The sequence below is a fragment of the Hippopotamus amphibius genome, chromosome 1, assembly GCF_030028045.1.
Source record: "Hippopotamus amphibius kiboko isolate mHipAmp2 chromosome 1, mHipAmp2.hap2, whole genome shotgun sequence".
NCBI classification, from domain to species: domain Eukaryota; kingdom Metazoa; phylum Chordata; class Mammalia; order Artiodactyla; family Hippopotamidae; genus Hippopotamus; species Hippopotamus amphibius.
The window spans coordinates 117,915,571-117,933,567 of NC_080186.1; the positions used below are offsets into that span (position 1 = coordinate 117,915,571).

At 55.4% G+C, this 17,997-nt stretch overlaps 2 protein-coding genes across 2 annotated transcripts in view; one reads left to right on the top strand and one right to left on the bottom strand.

Moving 5' to 3' along the window:
• DCST2 (DC-STAMP domain containing 2) overlaps window positions 1-2,145 on the bottom strand; it is an 11,701-nt gene extending 9,556 nt beyond the window's left edge. The window contains 5 exon segments of the mRNA XM_057725413.1: window positions 265-330; window positions 658-855; window positions 1,092-1,193; window positions 1,490-1,660; window positions 1,836-2,145. Coding sequence (XP_057581396.1) covers window positions 265-330; window positions 658-855; window positions 1,092-1,193; window positions 1,490-1,660; window positions 1,836-2,103 — 805 coding nt within the window. The 5' untranslated portion in view covers window positions 2,104-2,145.
• On the top strand, window positions 2,140-17,997 carry DCST1 (DC-STAMP domain containing 1). The gene is given in 18 exon segments (XM_057709303.1): window positions 2,140-2,150; window positions 2,422-2,444; window positions 2,447-2,470; window positions 2,822-2,947; window positions 3,016-3,090; window positions 8,102-8,230; window positions 8,566-8,705; window positions 9,481-9,697; window positions 9,799-9,942; window positions 10,618-10,739; window positions 11,159-11,316; window positions 13,380-13,479; window positions 13,606-13,701; window positions 13,837-13,963; window positions 14,357-14,473; window positions 14,952-15,094; window positions 15,195-15,308; window positions 17,329-17,997. Coding segments are annotated over 18 exon segments (2,118 nt in total). The 3' UTR covers window positions 17,581-17,997.

Below are 17,997 nucleotides of genomic sequence, written 5' to 3' on the forward strand. Positions count from 1 at the left end.
AATGACCTGCCGCAGGGGCAGGGGCCCCTGCTTCTTTCCCCAGCTGCTGCTCTCAAGTCAGGCTTTGATGACACACCTCCTCTTTGCTGGGCCCCCATTTCCTAACCTGTACGGCATGGACATTGCCCTGGATCACCTCTTGAGGTTCTTTCCTGCGTTCTCACCCGCGGAGTGGGAGCACTCCTGGGCTGGCTCATCCCGGGAAGAGGGAGGGAGGCCTCTCAGGAGCACAGCATGCAGCAGGGTTGGGAGGGGATCACTCACGTGTGCCGATGGTCTCGCGCAGGAAGGTTTGGATGTAGACAGGGATGATGCAGAACACCTGGACCACTGAGAGCCGCGACTGAGTGTCAGGAGGGGCAGAAAGACACAGCCTGCCTCCCCCACCTCCAGCGACCTTGCTCTCACAGGGCCCCCCTGACTTTTCACGTTTCCTGCTAGCCTCCCCATTGGCTCAAAACTTTTTGGCTTCTCTTTATTACCCCACCCTCCACACTGGCTCCTCTCCATCTGCCCCTCCCCAACCCCACACAGAGCCCAGCATCCTTATTGGTCCCATATTTGTTGCCCAACATTGGTCCCCAGGGCCCACCCTCCCAACTGACCCTCACATTCTCCAGGCCCCTAATCCTGCTGGCGAGCCCCTGGCTCTCTCACCACTGGCAAGTCCACAGAGCATCAGCTTGAAGGGCATGAGCACATAACACAGGTGGTAGGCTTGCGGTATGACCTGCATGCAGCTGTCCTTGGCGTCATCGAAGACCCGAGCACATTTCAAGTAAGGGTTGCCCAGCTCCGAGTTGCATACGTCGCCGATGTGCAGGAGCCAATACCACACGTTCCGCAGGGCCCTGGCTGGGGACGGTTGCGGGACTGGTACCCAGGAGTCCTGCAGCATCTTCTCAGGGGAGTGGGGAACACCAGGACAGCACCCTGAGCTGGAGAGGCTCATGGTCAGGGAACTGGCTGTACTGTATCCAGTGGGGACTAGTCAACACCCAGGCAGAGCCCAAAAAGTCCTGGACAGGGGTGAGGGTGAGGAGACTGAGTGAATTTTCATCCCCCCAAAACAGACATGCTAATGTGCTGACCTATGTGCTTCACCCCATCCATGATTGACCGGAAGAACTTTCGGACCCGGTCAGCCACCTCCTTGGCCTTCTGGGCAATGGCTTTAATCTTGTTCAGGGCGCCTGAGAGGCAGGGACAGGAGACCTGTCAGACCCCTTCCTCTAGGGGCTGGTTCTCACCATCGCCCTGGAGTAGGGAGTGGCGGGGGGCTGCCACTCGGGAAGCGGGCATCCTCGATGCTTGGGTCTGGGAGCTAGTTCATCTGGCAGTGGAACAGGCCAGAGAGCGAGGGTCAGGGGGTCTCACTGGGTGCTTTGAGGTTAGGGCTCTGTACTAACGGAGAGGAATGAAGCCAGAGGACTGTAGCATGCACTGGATGAGGGGGAACTTGGGGGCCGGTGGAGATGGGCTGCCTTACTGACGAGGGGCTGCTTGGCCCTCTCCAGCACTTCAGCGGTCTGGTTCAGGGCCAGTTCTGCCCCACAGGCCACAGCCTCGCTGGCCCGGGTGAAGTTGCGCAAGGTGTTGGCACAAGGCCCTTGCAACACCAGCCCAAAGGCAGCCACCAATAGCAGTGTCCGGCCCTGCTCTGGGGAGACAGCACCATCAGAACCAGGCCCCCCGCCTTGCACGTGGAGGCATATACAATACAAGTGGCTTATAGAAGCCTTCACAGCATTTCCCTCAATCGCCCTCTCCCCCAAGATTCCTCCTGCCCCAGCCCCTGCCCCAGGCCCACCCCCTCCACTGGGTGCCAAGCTCACTGGAGAAGGCCTGAGGCAGCAGCAGGAGGACAGTGACTCGGACCCGGCGGGAGAATCCCATGCCCAGACTAAGGAAGGCGGCCAAAGTGAGGGTGCCCACCAGGCAGCCCCAGGGGCTGTGCCCTTCCACCAGCAGCTCCAGGAGCCCATAGGCTGTGGCCAAGGACAAGCCCAGGATGAAGCCCCCCGTGCTTCGGACCACAGCCCGTGCCATGCTTGGCTCCTCTGCCCCCAAGGGGTGCGTGGCATCTTTCATGACTTTGGGCATGGCCGCAGAGACCAAACATTTGCCTGTCTCCAGGAGATGCCCGCCAGGTTCTGTGGCTCTTAAAGGCCCTAGAATTTCTCACCATATTCTAAGGTTCCGGAGGGCTTTTCCTGTATCTTGGAATTCTTTATCCAGTTGCAAAGGGATAGGTAGGTCTCTAATCTCCACATTTCACAGCAGAGGGATTAAAAGACTCAGACCACAGATAGGCTGTGGGTGAGGTGCAGGAAACAGAAGCAGAATCTCTTGTCCAAGGACATGCTCGAGGAGACTTCTGGGATGAGAGAGGGCTCCCCAGAGCAGACTTACGGCCATCAGACCTCATCAGAATGGAGCAAAAGGCAAAGAAGGAAACTACCCCACACCAGTGAGTCTGTCACCAGAGACCCCGACCCTTCCCAGCGACTTCCAGCCCACCCTCCTCTCACCCAGTCTCTCCTCCAGGACCCCAGGCCCTCCCCCCACTTTGGGGTCCCCCAGCCTTCACCCCTCTCATCCAGTGCCCTCCTCTGGCCTAGCCCTTTCTTCTTCTCTCCATCATGTCTGCCCCACTTCCCCAGGGTCCCTCATCCTCCTTCAGGATCCCCCAAGTTCCTGCCACCCTCATCCAGATGCCCCCAGCCTCTACACGCCTGCAAACCCCTGACCCTAATGAAGCACGCCCCAGACGGAGGAGTGGTATGTTGGCCCTGCTGGGCTAAACTCTTCGACCCTTCAGCGGTGCAGAGGTTCCTGAGCTGGGGGCTGCCCAACTCCTGTAGCCGATTCCTGTGGCGCCAGCGGGGCGAGTTTCCGGTCAGTGCTTTCCTGCTGGGGGCAGGCACTGGGGGGCTCCTGGCCATAGGTGAGTACAGAGCAGAGGTCAGGGGTGGGGCGCATCTTTTAACCTTTGGCCTGACCCTGTATCTTTAGGTCTCTTTCAGCTGCTGGTGAACCCTATGAACATCTATGAAGATCAGAAGATGGCGACTTTGTACAGCTTGGTGGGTTAGTGCTAGGCTAGGGACAGGGACACAGCCCAGCCCTGGGTGCCCAGGAAGCAGTCTGCACTTGTTTCTTCTGTTCCCAAGTGTCCCTTGTAGCCTCGTCTTGGGCTTTGAGGGGAGATCGGGGGGGAAGAGGCCCCCAGTCTACAGAAGAAGACACAGTCCTTTCCTGTTAGAGTCTCCGCAACCTGAGGGACTCCCTGTTACCCCATGGTATGGTCGAAACCCCACGACCATTCATAAGCCCCATCTCTCCTGAGCTCTCTGATAAATTCAATTCAATTCATTCATTCATTCATTCAGCACTAACTGAGCACCTGCTGAGGATTCAGCAGTGAACAAGGTTGACAAGCACCCAGCTCTTTTTTTTAATTTTAGACTCCTGGAGTTTATAATATATAAATACATATTATATACACATGCATACATTGTAATATATAGTGCATATATATGTGTATATATATAGAGAGAGAGCAGTGACAGCTAGAAATCTATAATGATTTCTTTTTTTAATTGACATGTAGCTGATGTACAACATTCTGTTAGTTTCAGGTGTACTACATGTGATTCGACATTTGCATACGTTATGAAATGATCACCACAATAAGTCTAGGAACCGTCTGTCCCCGTACAAAGCTATTACAATATTATTGAACATGTTCTTTTTTAATTGAAGTATAGTTAATTTACAATGTTATATGTTTCAGGTGTACAACATATTGATTCAATATCTTTATAGATTATGCTTCTTTTAAAGTTATTATAAAACATTGGCCATATTCCCTTTTGGCCAAATTCTTTATGCTATATATTATATCCATGTGACTTATTTATTATGTACCTGGAGGTTTGTACCTCTTAATTCCCTTCACCTATTCCCCCACACCCACCCCCACACTCTCACACCCAGCTTTCCAGAGTTTACATTCTAGTGGAGAGAGTTAGACAAGAAATGAACAAGAAATAAACGAGAGCATTTCTGATGGTAACAAGTGGTATGGAAAAAGTAAACCGGGGGGATGTGATAGAAAGGGGTCGGGAGCTAGCTTGAGTAGTCAGGGAAGGCTTCTCAGAGGAGGTGGCATTTGAGGTGTTGGGCCGCAAGAACAGAAAACCCACCTAAAAGTGGTTTAACCATAGAGGAAGTTTATCATCTCATATAACAAGTTTCAAGGTAGAGTGGTTTTGGAGTTTGGATAATTTAGCAGCTCAGTAAACCCACCAAGGACCCAGCTTCCTTTTGACTTTTTTCTCTGCCATCTTTGGCCTGTAGATCATTCCTCTTCAGGTCATGAAATGGCTGCAGCAAATCCAGGCATCACATCCTCATACAACAATATCAAAAGAGCAAAGCATTCCTTCCTCACGTTTCTTATAAGAACAAAGAAAACTTCCCGTAAATCCCCAGCCAACTTCCCCCACACCTCTTTGGTCGGAACAGCAGCACATGTCCCTTCCTAACCCTCTCCTAGGCAAGGGGCACAGATGTGGCATCCTCCCTGGTTCACTGGATGAACTCCCTCTATGGGATACCAACAGGAAACAACTTTTTCTCTGACCACTGTATTCAAACCTTTCTCCCGCTGGTGACCTCTCACACAGACCCTTAGCTTTCTGGTGATTTTAATCTAGAAGACGTAGTCCTGCTTCAGTAATTATGACTGTTTTTAGGGTTTAAAAGGTCCAATCCAGTCTACGTCAAGATTTCAATCTCGTGTCCATTCTAAAACCTCTTTTCTCCTTACCGCCCCCTTGCCCCGCAGCTCAGGCTGGATCCCTGGCGTGGGGGTCCCGTGGTGGAGAAGGGGGCATGGCCTGCTTGCTCACGTTTTTTCTCCACTTCCTTCCCCTTCTGGTTCTTCTGATGTCAGAAAGGGGATTAGAAGAATTAGAGGAAAAGGGACAAAAGTCTGAAGTCATCGATACTGTTGTAATTCCGCCGCCTCTGTGTAGCAAATGCTCACACCCTGGCCGTCTCAGGGGGCCCGTTCACGGTCCAGCTGGAGGCTCGTATGGACCTCGAAGCGCCCAGTTTCCTGCCGAGGGCAGTTCTACTTGGCTGACCTTGAATGAAGCTCCCCATAGCTCCTACGGGCCACCTGCAGCCTTTTACTTTTGGATGTCTCTCCTCCAGCAGGCTGCCCTTGGGAAAGGGGACCCTCACAGATGGCTTGAGGCCTGCTGCCCTCCACATGTCCACTTGTCCCAGAGGCAATGCACACACCCTTGCCTTGCCAAACTGGGAAAGCAGGGCCCCTTGCATCTGCCCTCTACCCTGTTGTGATGAGAAGCAAATACCGCTCTCCACGTTCATGTTCCCCCATGATACTCCCGGGAGGCCCTGCTGAGCACGTCCGTGAGCACTCTCTGCGCTCTGGTGGCGGCCCTGGGGGGGCCCTGCCAGGCTCTGCAGCTCAGCAGGCATCCAGCTGGGAGGGATGAGCTGGGTTCCCCTTCCTGCAGCCCGCGTCTCAGCAGGGTTCTCTTGGAGTCTGGCACTTGATATGAGGAAGTGAACACCCATCCTCTCAGCAGACTCTCCTCTCATGTCTGCCTACTCTAACCACTTCTAACCACTTCCAGAAAATTCAGATTTCTGGTCTTGTCTTTGTATAGACTGGTTGGGGTAGAGGGGTGAAAACACAGTTTTGCTCTTTTGGTAAAGCCCAGACAGGAATCAGGGAGCAGCAATCTCAATGGTGCTCTCTTTATTTTTACTTTTTTTCAATTTATTTTTAGCTGCATTGGGTCTTCGTTGCTGCGCGCAGACTTTCTCTAGTTGTGGAGGCGGAGGCTACTCTTCATTGCAGTGCGCAGGCTCCTCATTGCGGTGGCTTCTCTTGTTGCGGAGCACTGGCTGTAGGCGTGTGGGCTTCAGTAGTGGCAGCACTCGGGCTCAGTAGTTGTGGCTCTCCGGCTTAGTTGCTCCAAGGCATGTGGGATCTTCCCAGACCAGGGATTGAACCCGTGCCCCTGCATTGGCAGGCGGATTCTTAACCACTGCGTCACTGGGGAAGTCGGGGGGGGGGGGGGGGGTCTATTTTTATTTATTTATTTATTTATTTATTTATTTATTTTACTAGCTGTGTTGGGTCTTTTTTGCTATGCACGGGCTTCCTTTTTAGTTGTGGTGAGTGGGGGCTACTCTTCATTGTGGTGTGCAGGCTCCTCATTGCGGTGGCTTCTCTTGTTGCGGAGCACGGGCTCTAGGCACATGGGCTTCAGTAGTTGTGGCACATGGGCTCAATAGCTGTGGCTCATGGGCTCTAAAGCGCAGGCTCAATAGTTGTGGCCCACGGGCTTAGTTGTTCCGCGGCATGTGGGATCTTCCTGGAGCAGGGATGGAACCCGTGTCCCCTGCACTGGCAGGCGGATTCTCAACCACTGCGCCACCTAAGAAGCCCCAGGGGGCTCTCTTTAGAATGTAGAGCAACTCTTGGTCAACAGTCATCCTCAGAATGTAGGACAACTGTTTGTCAACTGTTTTCCTCAGCTTGAGTCTTAGCCGAAAGGCCAAGACCACAGAACCAGCTCCTTTCAATGTCCTGTTACAGCATGCTTGGGTTAGACAGATCCAGATTTACCCCCAGGGGCCAGGGCAGGGACAGGCCATTGCCCTTGAACAAAACCCAAGTTGTGTTAGCAAGGAAGAAGGCAGAACAAACTGTGGGGTGGCACCTGACGGGGTGTGCAGTAAACCTGTATGACGAGGTGGAGCCAGCCAGGTGAAGACTAGGGGAGGAGTGCTCCTGGCAGGGGGAACAGCAAAGACCTGAGAGGAGGAATGAGCCTGGCGAGTTCCAGGAACAGCCGCAAGGCCAGTGTGGGCGGATACGGTAGGCGAAGGACGGAGTAGCATGAGATCACTTCAGCAAGGTGGGCCGGGGCCCGATCACGAGAGGCGGCAGACCGTGCTAGGGGAGTCTGGATTTGATCCCAAGTGAGATGGAAAGTCATTCACGGTTTCAGGTGGAGAAAGGACATGATCTGATGTACGTTTCTACCAGATCACTCTGTCTGCCTTATGAACATTGAAGTTCAGGTTAGCAAGAGAGGAAATAGGAGACTAGTTAGTCCCCACGAGAGATGTTGGGGACTCGATGATGGAGATGGAGGGAAGAGTCAGACTTGAGATTTGCTTTTTGGTGATCCTTGGGAGAACGCTCTATCCGTACAGGAATCTTCTAGGTTCCCTGACCAGTTTATGCTGTTCCTTTGGCCTGGAATGCCTAACAACACTTACTCATCTTCCAGGCCCAGCTGACACATCACCTCCTTTGTCCAGCCTTCCCGGCCCCACCCCTCCCGGCAGAAATACCCACTCCCTGCTCGGCTCCCACAGCTCTTTATAAGCACCTCCCTGTGCGCTTAGCACTTGGTGTTGTAGTCATTTGTTTACCCGTCTGTCTCTCTCCCTGGATTACGAGCTTCAAGGAGCTCACTGTCTCCCTGCAGAGACCACAGGGAGGCACATGTGAAACTGCTAAAACATACCAGGAGGTACCCGATTAAGGGCTAAAATTAGGGATAGAGATGGTAAGCGCGGTAGGTGTCAGAGCATGGGGAGTACTGAGGTGGCTGTGACCTCTCTTCTGACTGCTCTGAGCACCAGTGCCTGCTTCCAGAATTTTTCTCTTGCTTCCTCTGCTCCTTCAGTACCTAGAGTAAGTGTGAATCCAGCCTGGAAAAGGGAAGTGCTGGCGCCCTTCCCTAACACAAACACACACACTCATACACACACACCAAGTCAATCACCGACCACGGCTTTGCAATCTCTAGCCATCTCTCCAAGCCCTTCCAGAGAGTGCCACACAGTCGAACTCTGTAGATGCTGTTCAGTAAATAAATGCATGAGTGGCCTAGAAGGCTATTAGAGTCAGTGTAAATGGGACAAGGGCAGTATGGCGATGGTTCTAGAAGGGAGTTGGGGGAGGGGAGGCATGCTCTGTTAAACCTGGTGGGTGAGGCAGCTTCCTCACTCTGCCTCTCTACCTCCTGGGCTCTCCCGACAGGCTTGGGGGCCATCGGCTGGGGGACCTCCCCTCACATCCGCTGCGCCAGCCTCCTGCTAGTACCCAAGATGCTGGGCAAGGAGGGCAGGCTCTTTGTGCTGGGATATGCCTTGGCTGCCATCTATGAGGGTGAGTGTGTGCCCCTGGGTACACTGAAGCAGTCACTCTGGGTGGGCCATCCATCGACAGACAGGCCTGGTGAAGCAGGAAGAGTGAGGGTCTAATCCTAGCTGTTCCAACTTGCTGTGTGTCCCTGAGAGAGTTCCTCCACATCTCTGGGCCTCCTTAGTTTACACAGGGAAAAAAATCAGGGGTTGAATGAGATGAACTCTCACCAGCTTCTGGGCCCCATCCGTGTAGAGTTCTAGAAGGTGGTCACTGCCCTCAGAGCAGGAGCTAGGGATGGGCTAAAGAAAGTTAATTGGCTCTAGAGGGAGATAATCTACCAGGGCATCTTCCCCCAGGACCCGTGGCCAACCTGCGGCACAACCTCAATGAGGTGATAGCATCACTGGGCTGCACTGTGGAGCTGCAGATCAACAACACCCGCGCAGCCTGGCGAGTCTCCACAGCCCCCCTGCGGGCAGTGTTCAAGGACCTGCTGGTCAGGACCCTACACGGGCAGGGCCTAAGGGTCCCTCTCCCCGCAGGGCCTAGATGACTTGAGCTGGGAACTGGGACCCTGGACTTACAGTTTCCCAGTGGGGGGTGGTACTGGCATTTTGGGCAGAACTATTACCAAACATTGCAGGATGTGCCCTGCTCCCTGGGCACTAAATGCCAGGAGGGCCCCCACCCCCAGCCACTGAGACACACATCACACACACTTCCAAACACCTGAGTAGGTGGTACTCTGGGCAGCTGAGCTAGAATGTCAGGCAATTGGGGGCCATGGCCTTGAGGAGTTTGGAAACTTTGAGGACCGGAGGATGAGGGAATTGGGTAGGGTAGGGAAGGGAGGGAAGACTGGAGATTGGGATCTGGAAGAACTGGGACTTGAGGAGTTGGGGAGAGAAGGGCTGAGGGGCTTGGGAGTCGGGGACATTGAGATGGCCCAGGGGCCTGAGAGGTTAGTGATGACGGGTGATGTCCAAGGACGGGGGGAACCCTTCTTTGATTAACCGGGATCTGGGATATGGGAGGCCTCGGGAGGAGCTGGGAACCTGGGAGGTGAGCGGAGCAGAGGCACCTGGAGGGGGAGAGGGGTCCCGAGGACTACGAACAGTGGAGAATTTGAGGTGAGAGGCCACCTCCGGGCCGAGGCTCCCTATAGGCTTGAGGTCAGAGCCCAAAGCTTGGCTAACAGGGGAAGAACAGGCTGTCGGGCAGCAGAAACTCTAGGCTCCCATGCCCGACCCCTTTCCTCCCTCCAACCCCAGAGCAGCAAAGACTCATTGAAAGCAGAGACTCAGAACATCACCAGCTCCTTTGAGGAACTGGATGCCCAGGTGAACAGTGAGAGTGGATACGCGCCTGAGGATGCCAAGGGCTCGGAGGAGACAGCCCCAGGCGGGGAGACCCACCGCGCCTCAGCCTTCAGACACCGTCTCTCTACGCAGAAGATGTATGAGCTGAAGACGAAGCTGCGTTGCTCTAGTGAGGGGGATCCCTTGAGCGGGGCAGGGCAGGACGGGCCACAGGACCGGGACTCTGGGTCAGAATGTGGGGACCTAGACACCCATTGCCCCTTCGCACAGATGTGGTGAACAAGGCCGTAGTCAACTGCCGCCGCTGGTTTGACCAAAAGCACAGAGAATGCATGCAACGCATCTGGGTCCCGCTCCTCAACCACCTGCTCTGCCTGCCCATGAAATTCAAGTTCTTCTGTGGCATTGCCAAGGGTCAGCACAGTGTCAGGAGGGTGGGGAGCACCAGGGCCAGGGATCTGAGTCCTTGGGGACCACTGGGCAGGTGTAGGGCCGGAAGGCAACTGGGAGGGGAGGCTTTCAGCTCTGAGGACACGGCATCCTCAGGTCCCAGCCCTGCCAACTGACCAGCTTTGAGACTCAGGTGCGTTTACAGCAAGCTCTCAGCTTTGTCTCTTCATCTGAAAGATGGACTTAATGATAGTACTCGGTCCCATGACGGGTTTTTGAGGATTTGAGGGGATTATACGTGTCAAGTCGGTAACAGAGCTGGCACGCAGAGGAATTGCTCTCTTAAGTGTTGGCTATCTTAATTAGTGTTTGGTATGGTTACAGACAAGTGAAAAAATGGGGGAAAGAATTCAAGGAGAGTGAAGAGGGGAAAGACTCAGGGTGGGAGAAAGTCATGGGCAGGGAATTCCCTGGCGGTCCAGTGGTTAGGGCTCCACGTTCTCACCGCCAAGGGCTTGGGTTCAATCCCTGGTCAGGGAACTAAGATTCCACAAGCCACGTGGCGTGGCCAAAGAAAAAAAAAGAGAAAAAGAAAGTCATGGGCAGAGAGGCAAAAAAGCAGGATGAAGAGGTCACAGGAAGGGAGGACTAGAGGCTGGGCACAAGGAGGCCCCCTGACCTGGCCCCACTGCCCAGCAGTGATGGAAGTTTGGTGCCGCAGTCGCATCCCAGTGGAAGGCAACTTCGGGCAGACCTATGACTCCCTCAACCAGTCTATTCGAGGCCTGGAGGGGGAGTTTTCAGCCACTATTACCTTCAAGGTAGGAGAGGGGCAGTGTGAGGGTGGGGGAGATAGGGAGTGGGAGGAGGGTGCAGGGAACAGGGCGTGAGGGAGAGCAAGGGAGAGGGCACAGGAGGGAGGTGGCCAGCTGTGAGGGAGGGGGACAGGCGGGGAGTGGTGCTGGCCTTGGGTGACAGGGAGGGGGAGGGTGCTGAGCGTGCCGCACGCAGGGCCTGACTCTGGGATGCACGGTCGGCCAGGTGTGAGAGGGTGTCAGCTCACACAGGTGCAGGGGAGCAAGACTGTGTCAAGGAGGGCAGCGGACAGAAGGCAGCAGCAGCTCCTAAAGGTCCTGGGAAGAGCCGGGAACAAGAGGGGGCGGGGCACCAGGGGCGAGAAGCCACAGAAGGGCTGAAGGCTGGGTCTGGGCCTCTGAGTCACACCCGTGCCGTCCACCAGGAAGAGAAGCGGGCTGGGGTACTGGCCCTCAACACGAGCTGGGAACACGTGAGCACGGAGGTGCGGGACTACGTGCGACGCCGGGAGGCCCAGCTGGAGCGGGCCCTGGGGCTGCTGCACGTGCTGCTGTCCTGCACCTTCCTGCTCGTCCTCCACGCGTGAGTCCCGAACCTGCACCCCGGAGCCCCTGCCTGGGCTCTGCATTGGAGCCCTGCCCTGAGGCAGGCCCTGAGAATGGAGCTGCAGGGCCCTCCCCCGACTCTGTGAATGTTCTCGTGCCTTTAACTCTGCCTTCTTATAAAGCTGCGGTCGTTGTTTACACAAAGTTAAAGGCAATGTGGACATTTTGTCAGAAGAAACGTTACCCACGTTCCCATCACCTTAAAAGGGCGACCGTCTTCATTTATCTACCTCCTTCCGGCCTTTATCCCAACGCTGCCTTTTTTTTTTTTTTTTTTACTTTTAGCTTTGACTTTTGATTTTTTTTCTTGCCCTTCATATTCCCCTTGGCTCTGACTTTGTGCCATTTTTATCGTCCAATTCTGCTTTCATTTTCTCCCGCCTGCTGCGTTGGCAGCTACTTTCCCTCCATCTGGACCAAAGTCCTCAACCCCACCCAGCCTCGCATCCAGCTGGGCTGCCCTGGGCCTCACGCTGCTTCCCTGCTGACCTCTGGACCCTCTGTTTCCCGTCTCCACCCCCAAATGCCTGCGATGGGCCAGGGGCTGGGCAAGGGTGGCCACAGGGACCCCCTGCGGGCGGGACCTAGAGTGACTGCAAGGGAGTGCGTATGTGTGTGTCCAGGGCCCTGTGGGAGGACAGAGACGAATGAGCCAGACACCTGCCCTCAAGAAGCTCACGGTCTAGGGGAGGCAGAAGAGACATTCACAGAACAGAGACGGTTCGAGGGCTGTACTATGGACTGGCTCTCAGGACAGGTGTGGGAGTTGAGGGCCTCCGGCAAAGGCCATAACTGGGCTTCAAAAGGCTGCAGACGGGGAGCCATGGTCAAGAAGGGGAAAGGTATTCTCTTGGGCCAGGAAGCTGGCATCTGTGGGATGTGGAAGGCAGAGGCTGGGGTCGAGGACTGGGCTGAAGTGGGCATGGCCAGAACAGTCTGGAAATCCTTGCAGGAGGGCCCTGAGTTGCCCCCCAGTGGCAAGGTTGCAGGGTGGACTGGAACAGCCTGGAGGCAGGGAGGCCAAGGTGGGTGAGAGATTAGGGAGTCTGACTGGAGTGGGGCGTGGCAGGAAGCTGGCCTGAGACGGAGGGAGGGAGGGGGAAGGTGCAGCCGGTCTCAGAGCCAGCTTGGGCAGGGGAGGAAGGAGGCACGGAGTCAAAAGCCACTTCCAGGCTTTCAACCTGGGTGAGGTCACTCCCTGAAGGGGCTGAGCTGGCGAGGGGCGGAGACCAGGCTCCGGAGGCCCAGGCCCGGCAGCGGCAGGCTTCTCCACAAGGGGGCGCCCACAGTCTTTCTTTGCAGTGATCCTTATTTCTACCTTAAAGGCAAAGATACGGTTTTTACAGGGTCCCAGAACCAACCGCACTGGAACTTATATTTCACAGTTTACAGAGCTTATTTAATGTACTTTTACAGTTTTAAACACATTTCCAACAATTACCATATTTTCCTTAGGAAACTGAAGCATTATGTGGGATTTGGGGAGATACATAGAGGAGAGCTACACGTGCGCGGGCACACACGCGAGCGCACGCAGAAAACATCGCTGTTCTCAAGGGGGTGTCAGAGGAGAAGGCAAATGATGGTTGGAATGAGTTTTGCTCAAAATGACCTCCAGGAGGTGCTCTGAGGGCTGGGCCAAGAGACAGGCACTTGAGAGGTGAATGTGGGAGTCAATGGACCAGGTGATTTCTACAACCTTGGAGGGTTTCCTTGTCTCCGTGCCTTTGCTCCTGCTCTTTCCCCTGCTTGATATTCATCCTGAAAATTCTGTGCCTGGGAAAACTTCCCGTATCCCTCAGGCACATGTGCGCACTTATATGACCCTCCCTCCCCTCCTCCCCTCCCTTCTGTCTCATCAGTGTGTATGTGCATGTCTTTCACTGGACTGTGGGCTGCTGGAAGGCAGGGCAGAGCCTCCTTCTCCTAGGACGTAGATAGTGCTGAGTGCATGCCGGTTGGTCGGCTGACTGTGCATCAGGGAAGCCTGTGGTTGGGGGCTGGTGAACCTGGACGCGATGGAGACATCCTCGTCCACAGATGCTTCTCCTACGTGGACAGCTATAACGGGGACGTCCGCTTCGACAACATCTACATCAGCACCTACTTCTGTCAGATCGATGAACGCAGGAAGAAGCTGGTGAGTGGGCACAGCCCTGACCAAGGATGCCCTGCTCTGTGCCCTGTGTGGCTTCATGCTCCAGGAGGGCAGAGGGGAGGGGGAGAGGGCACTCAGTGTTTCTCCCTGCCTGGATATTATTCCCAGGGCAAGCGGACTCTGCTGCCACTCCGCAAAGCCGAGAAGAAAACCGTCATCTTCCCCTGGGACCCCACTATCCAGGCCTCAGAAATGAGAAATGTGGTGAGAATGGCACGGAGGGCGGGCCCCTGGACTCTACTAGAGGCAGGGATCTGAGGGATGGCAAAAGCATGAGAGGGGGCTCCATGCCAGGGCCAGCGGCACTGCCCAGCTCTGCCCCTCCTGCTCCCTGGGCAGATAAGGGAGCTCATGGAGACACTGCCCGTGCTGCTGCTGCTGCTGGTGCTGTGTGGCCTGGACTGGGCTCTCTACTCCGTCTTCAACACCATCCGCCACCACTCCTTCGTGCAGTACTCCTTCCGCAGTGAGCCCAGCCCCCACTTCAGCCTCCAGGTCCAAGGAGACACCCCCCCTGGAAAACGCGCACCCTCCTGCAGCCACCCCACACCAATTCTCCCAATTTTGTCACCTCCTTCGGTGTCTCAGCCCCTCCCTGTCCTCCTCAGGGTCAAATATCAGTCCTGCAACCTGGCAGCTGGCACTGGGGGCCTCAGTTTCCAGCCCCCTCCTTTATATCTACCAAAAGGAGAAGTTAGTACTCAATGAACGGATGGAAAGTCCTGTGTAGTTGAGAAATATTTCTATGCCTTGACCTCTCCATGGGGACATCCAGTCCCCATCCTGCCCCATCCCCTTAACTCCAACTCTTCCCTGACACCCTGGCCCCCACACACCAAGGCCCCTGTCCTGACCTCAGGCAGTCATAAGCTGGAGGTGAAAGTCGGGGGAGACTCCATGCTTGCCCGGCTTCTTCGAAATACCATCGGGGCCCTGAACACCTCCTCGGAGACGGTGGTGGAATCAAACAACATGCGTGAGTGATGCTGAAAGTCTGGACCAGAGGAATTGAGGGCTGCGGGGTCTTTCCAAGACAAAGAGTTGGGGGATTGGGCCTTGGCTGTGGCGAGATGGGGGTCGGTGTGCTTGCATTGGAGAGATCAAAGCAGGAAACATCAGGTCAGGCTTGAAGAGTTGGAGGATGACAGGCTTGGATCAGAGGAGTCTGAGGGCTGGGGCCTTGGAGCCAGAGGATCCCAGCCCTCTGGAGCAATGCCCTTCAACAGAACTTTCTGCCGGGGCGGAAAATTTCTACATCAGTGCCGTGTTGAGCAAATAGCTTCATGGACCTAGTGGCTATAATACTGAAAACACAGCTCAGCAGGGTGAGGGGCAGGCAGGAGAACAGGGTAATCAGAGACCTAACCCACGGCCCACCAGCATGGGGAATTCAACCCAGGGCTGCAGCCAGCCGGTCCTGGCCAGACCCCTGACAGGTCTGCCTCCTCCCCCAGCCTGCCTGCCCCAGCCCGTGCCCCTGAGTACCAGGGCCTATTTGAGGGCTGCACTTCCAAGTGGCCTGCTCGTGTGTCTCTGCCTGCTCCAGGCTTTCGCCTACCGGCTCCGGAGGGTCATCGCAGCCTTCTACTTCCCTAAGGTGCACCCCGCCCCGACCTCTCCACCCCCAGATGCACACACACCAGCTCACGCCCAGCTCCCCACCAGCCCCCTCCTCTGTACTGTCTCCCTGGCCCCAGCGTGAGAAGAAGCGGATCCTGTTCCTCTACAATGAGCTCCTGAGGAAGAGAGCAGCCTTCACCCAACTGAGGAGGGCCGACATCCTGAGGCGGGCGCGACAGCAGAGCGCTCCGGTAAGTCCAAGCGTGTACCCCTGGCCCCGTCTGAGAACTGAGGGGGAGGGGCCTCTCCCCTCAGTCCACCCAGCTCCCACCAAGCCCCCAGGCCTACTGATGCTCAGTGAATTCTGGTGGGATGCATGCCAAGGGCCCTGGTCATCCAGCTCCTGGAGGTCAAGGCCATGTTCACCTCTGTACCCCAGGATTCAGCCCCGCCTGGGTCAAAGGAAAGCAAGAGGGGTTTGTCAGAAACAAGGGACCCAAGGCAAAGCCACAGGTTCTTCTGAGAGGGCTTCAGACCAGAAGCTCAGCGTGGTTCCATCGGTGGGTGGGGTGGGAGAGTTGGGGTGAGGGGAAGCAGGTGGGCTGGGGATCAGGGAGGCCTCATGAAGGGGCATGTGGTGTACAGAAAAAGGACACAGTCGGAAGAACCAGGCTCAAGTCCACACTTCCTCATTAAGCTGTGTGACCTTGGCCATGGTCTTCACTGGACTTGAGTTTTTCCCTCTAAAGAATGGGGAGCTTGGACACATCTGTAAGGCCTGCTCACTAGAGATCAGTAATAGAATGGTGGTCAGGTGTGGGGCTCTGGTGCCGCAGGGCCTGGGTTTGAATCCTGCCTCCTCCCTTATTACTGTTATTACTCTGACAATTGTGTGATCTTGAGCACTTATTTAAATGCTGAGCCTTGGTTTTTCCCTTCTAACGGAGTTTACTACTCCATTGAGTTGTAGTAAGGATTAAATGAGTTTCACTGTCCCAGTGCAGGCACATAGCAAGTTCTATACACGTGTTAGTTGTCACTGTGTGATCCTAGGCAAGTGATCACCTCTCCAAGCATCAGTTTTCTCGCCTGAAAAAGAGATGATAATAACAATATCTGCCTTACATGGTTATTGTTTGAATTGAGTTAATTTACTTACAGTTTCTGGTTACAGGGCCCAATATTATTTAAAAAACAAGTGGCAGCCACTCTTATTTAATCAGCCCTAACAAAGCTCATAAAAGTGAGAGACTGTCTAACTTTTACCTCCAGCGCCTAGATGCCCCAGCTCCCATGACACACAATAGGGGGCTGAATGAGTGATGAAAAAATGAACATACTATGGGCGGAGGTGAACTCCACGTCCTTCTATTCCACCATCTTGATCCAGCCTACTAAGAAACTCACTGAAAATGAACATACTCTGATTCCATGGCCAGATCATGGAGTTAACTGGATCTTGATGGGCAGATGAAAATGTGAAGGACATTCCATCCATCTCATTCCAAGCTGAGGGAACAGAATGTGCAAAGACTCAGAGTCCAAAGGGAATGCCAAGTGCCAGGGCTAGTCGAAGGAGAAACTGGCACAGAAGATGCAAAGTTCAGGGAGGGGTAAGTTGGAGCAGAGGCTAGAAAAGGGACCAGATTGTGGAAGGCTCAGAAGGCCAAACCCAGGAGTTCTGTCTTTGTTTGGCAGGCAGAGGGGCCCCTGGAATTTCTTGAGCAAAGAGTGACCTGACAATAAGGTGGCCTGAGAATTCCTGGCAATTGTGTGGAGAGAGGGTGGGAGAGGGAGGCAGCATAATGAGCCAGGCTTGTGATTTGGAATCAGGGTACCTGCGTGCAGGTAGGTTTGATTGTTCAGTCTGTGCCTTTGGGAAAGTCACTTAACATTTATGATATTGGGGGGAGGGGCACAATAGTAATAGTCTTATCTGCCCTACTCACTTCTCAGCCCCATGGTGAGAATCACAGAAGGCGATTTATGGGAAAGTACACGTGATGATGATTTTTGCTGTTCCTGGCTGGGAGAGAACTGAGGCTGCATCCTCCCACTCTCCATCACGGAGTGAGGGAGGCTCTCTGGGACCCACTTTCATAGCACCCTTGCCCTCCAGGGGTCTTCTTTGCCTAATCCAGTTTCCTCCAACATGTGGGCATAGTCAGGCCTTGAGACTTCAGACAAGAAATGGGGTCCGATACCCCCCTCGCACGCCTTCTTTCTCGCCTGCTCCCCAGCCGGCTCTAAACCCACCTTGCCTCCCAACAGCGCCGCCACCTGGCGGACATCCTGCACCGCCGCTGCCCCCTCTTGCGCCCCTGGCTGCGCAGGCGATGTGTGGTGTGCCAGGCACCCGAGACGCCCGAGTCCTACGTGTGCCCTACGCCGGGCTGCGAGACAGTGTACTGCCGGTCGTGCTGGAACGACATGCGGCAGCGGTGCCCCGTCTGCACACCCCGCGAGGAGCTCTCCTCCTCCGCCTACAGCGACAGCAACGATGATGCTACCTACGCGGAGTGAAGAGCCGTCCCGCTCGCTCTCCCACTCGCTCCTCCCTGTTTAATAAAATGGCTTGTACACTCCTGCTGCCCGCACTCCACAGGGGTCCGGCACGGGAGGGTGAGCCGGGCAGTCCAGAGAACTGGCCCTCCTGATCCGGCAGAGCCGGGCTGCGGACGTGAGGCCGGAGGGCCCTGAAGCTGCTAGGAAGGCATCCGGACCCAGGGCAGGGTGGAGGCGCGACTTCCAAGCCGGTCGGACCGGGCCTCGGCTCCCACTCTGCACAGTAGCCGGGAAGTGGCTGTACGGGGCGGCGCGGGCCGCGCGGGAGTCGGAGTGGTGGCCTAGGTCCACTCCTCTTTGGGACCCGGCGCGCTGTGGGGGCGGGGCCTGTCCAGGGCGGAGCCGCGGGGGCGGAGCCTGGCTTGGGCCGGGTGG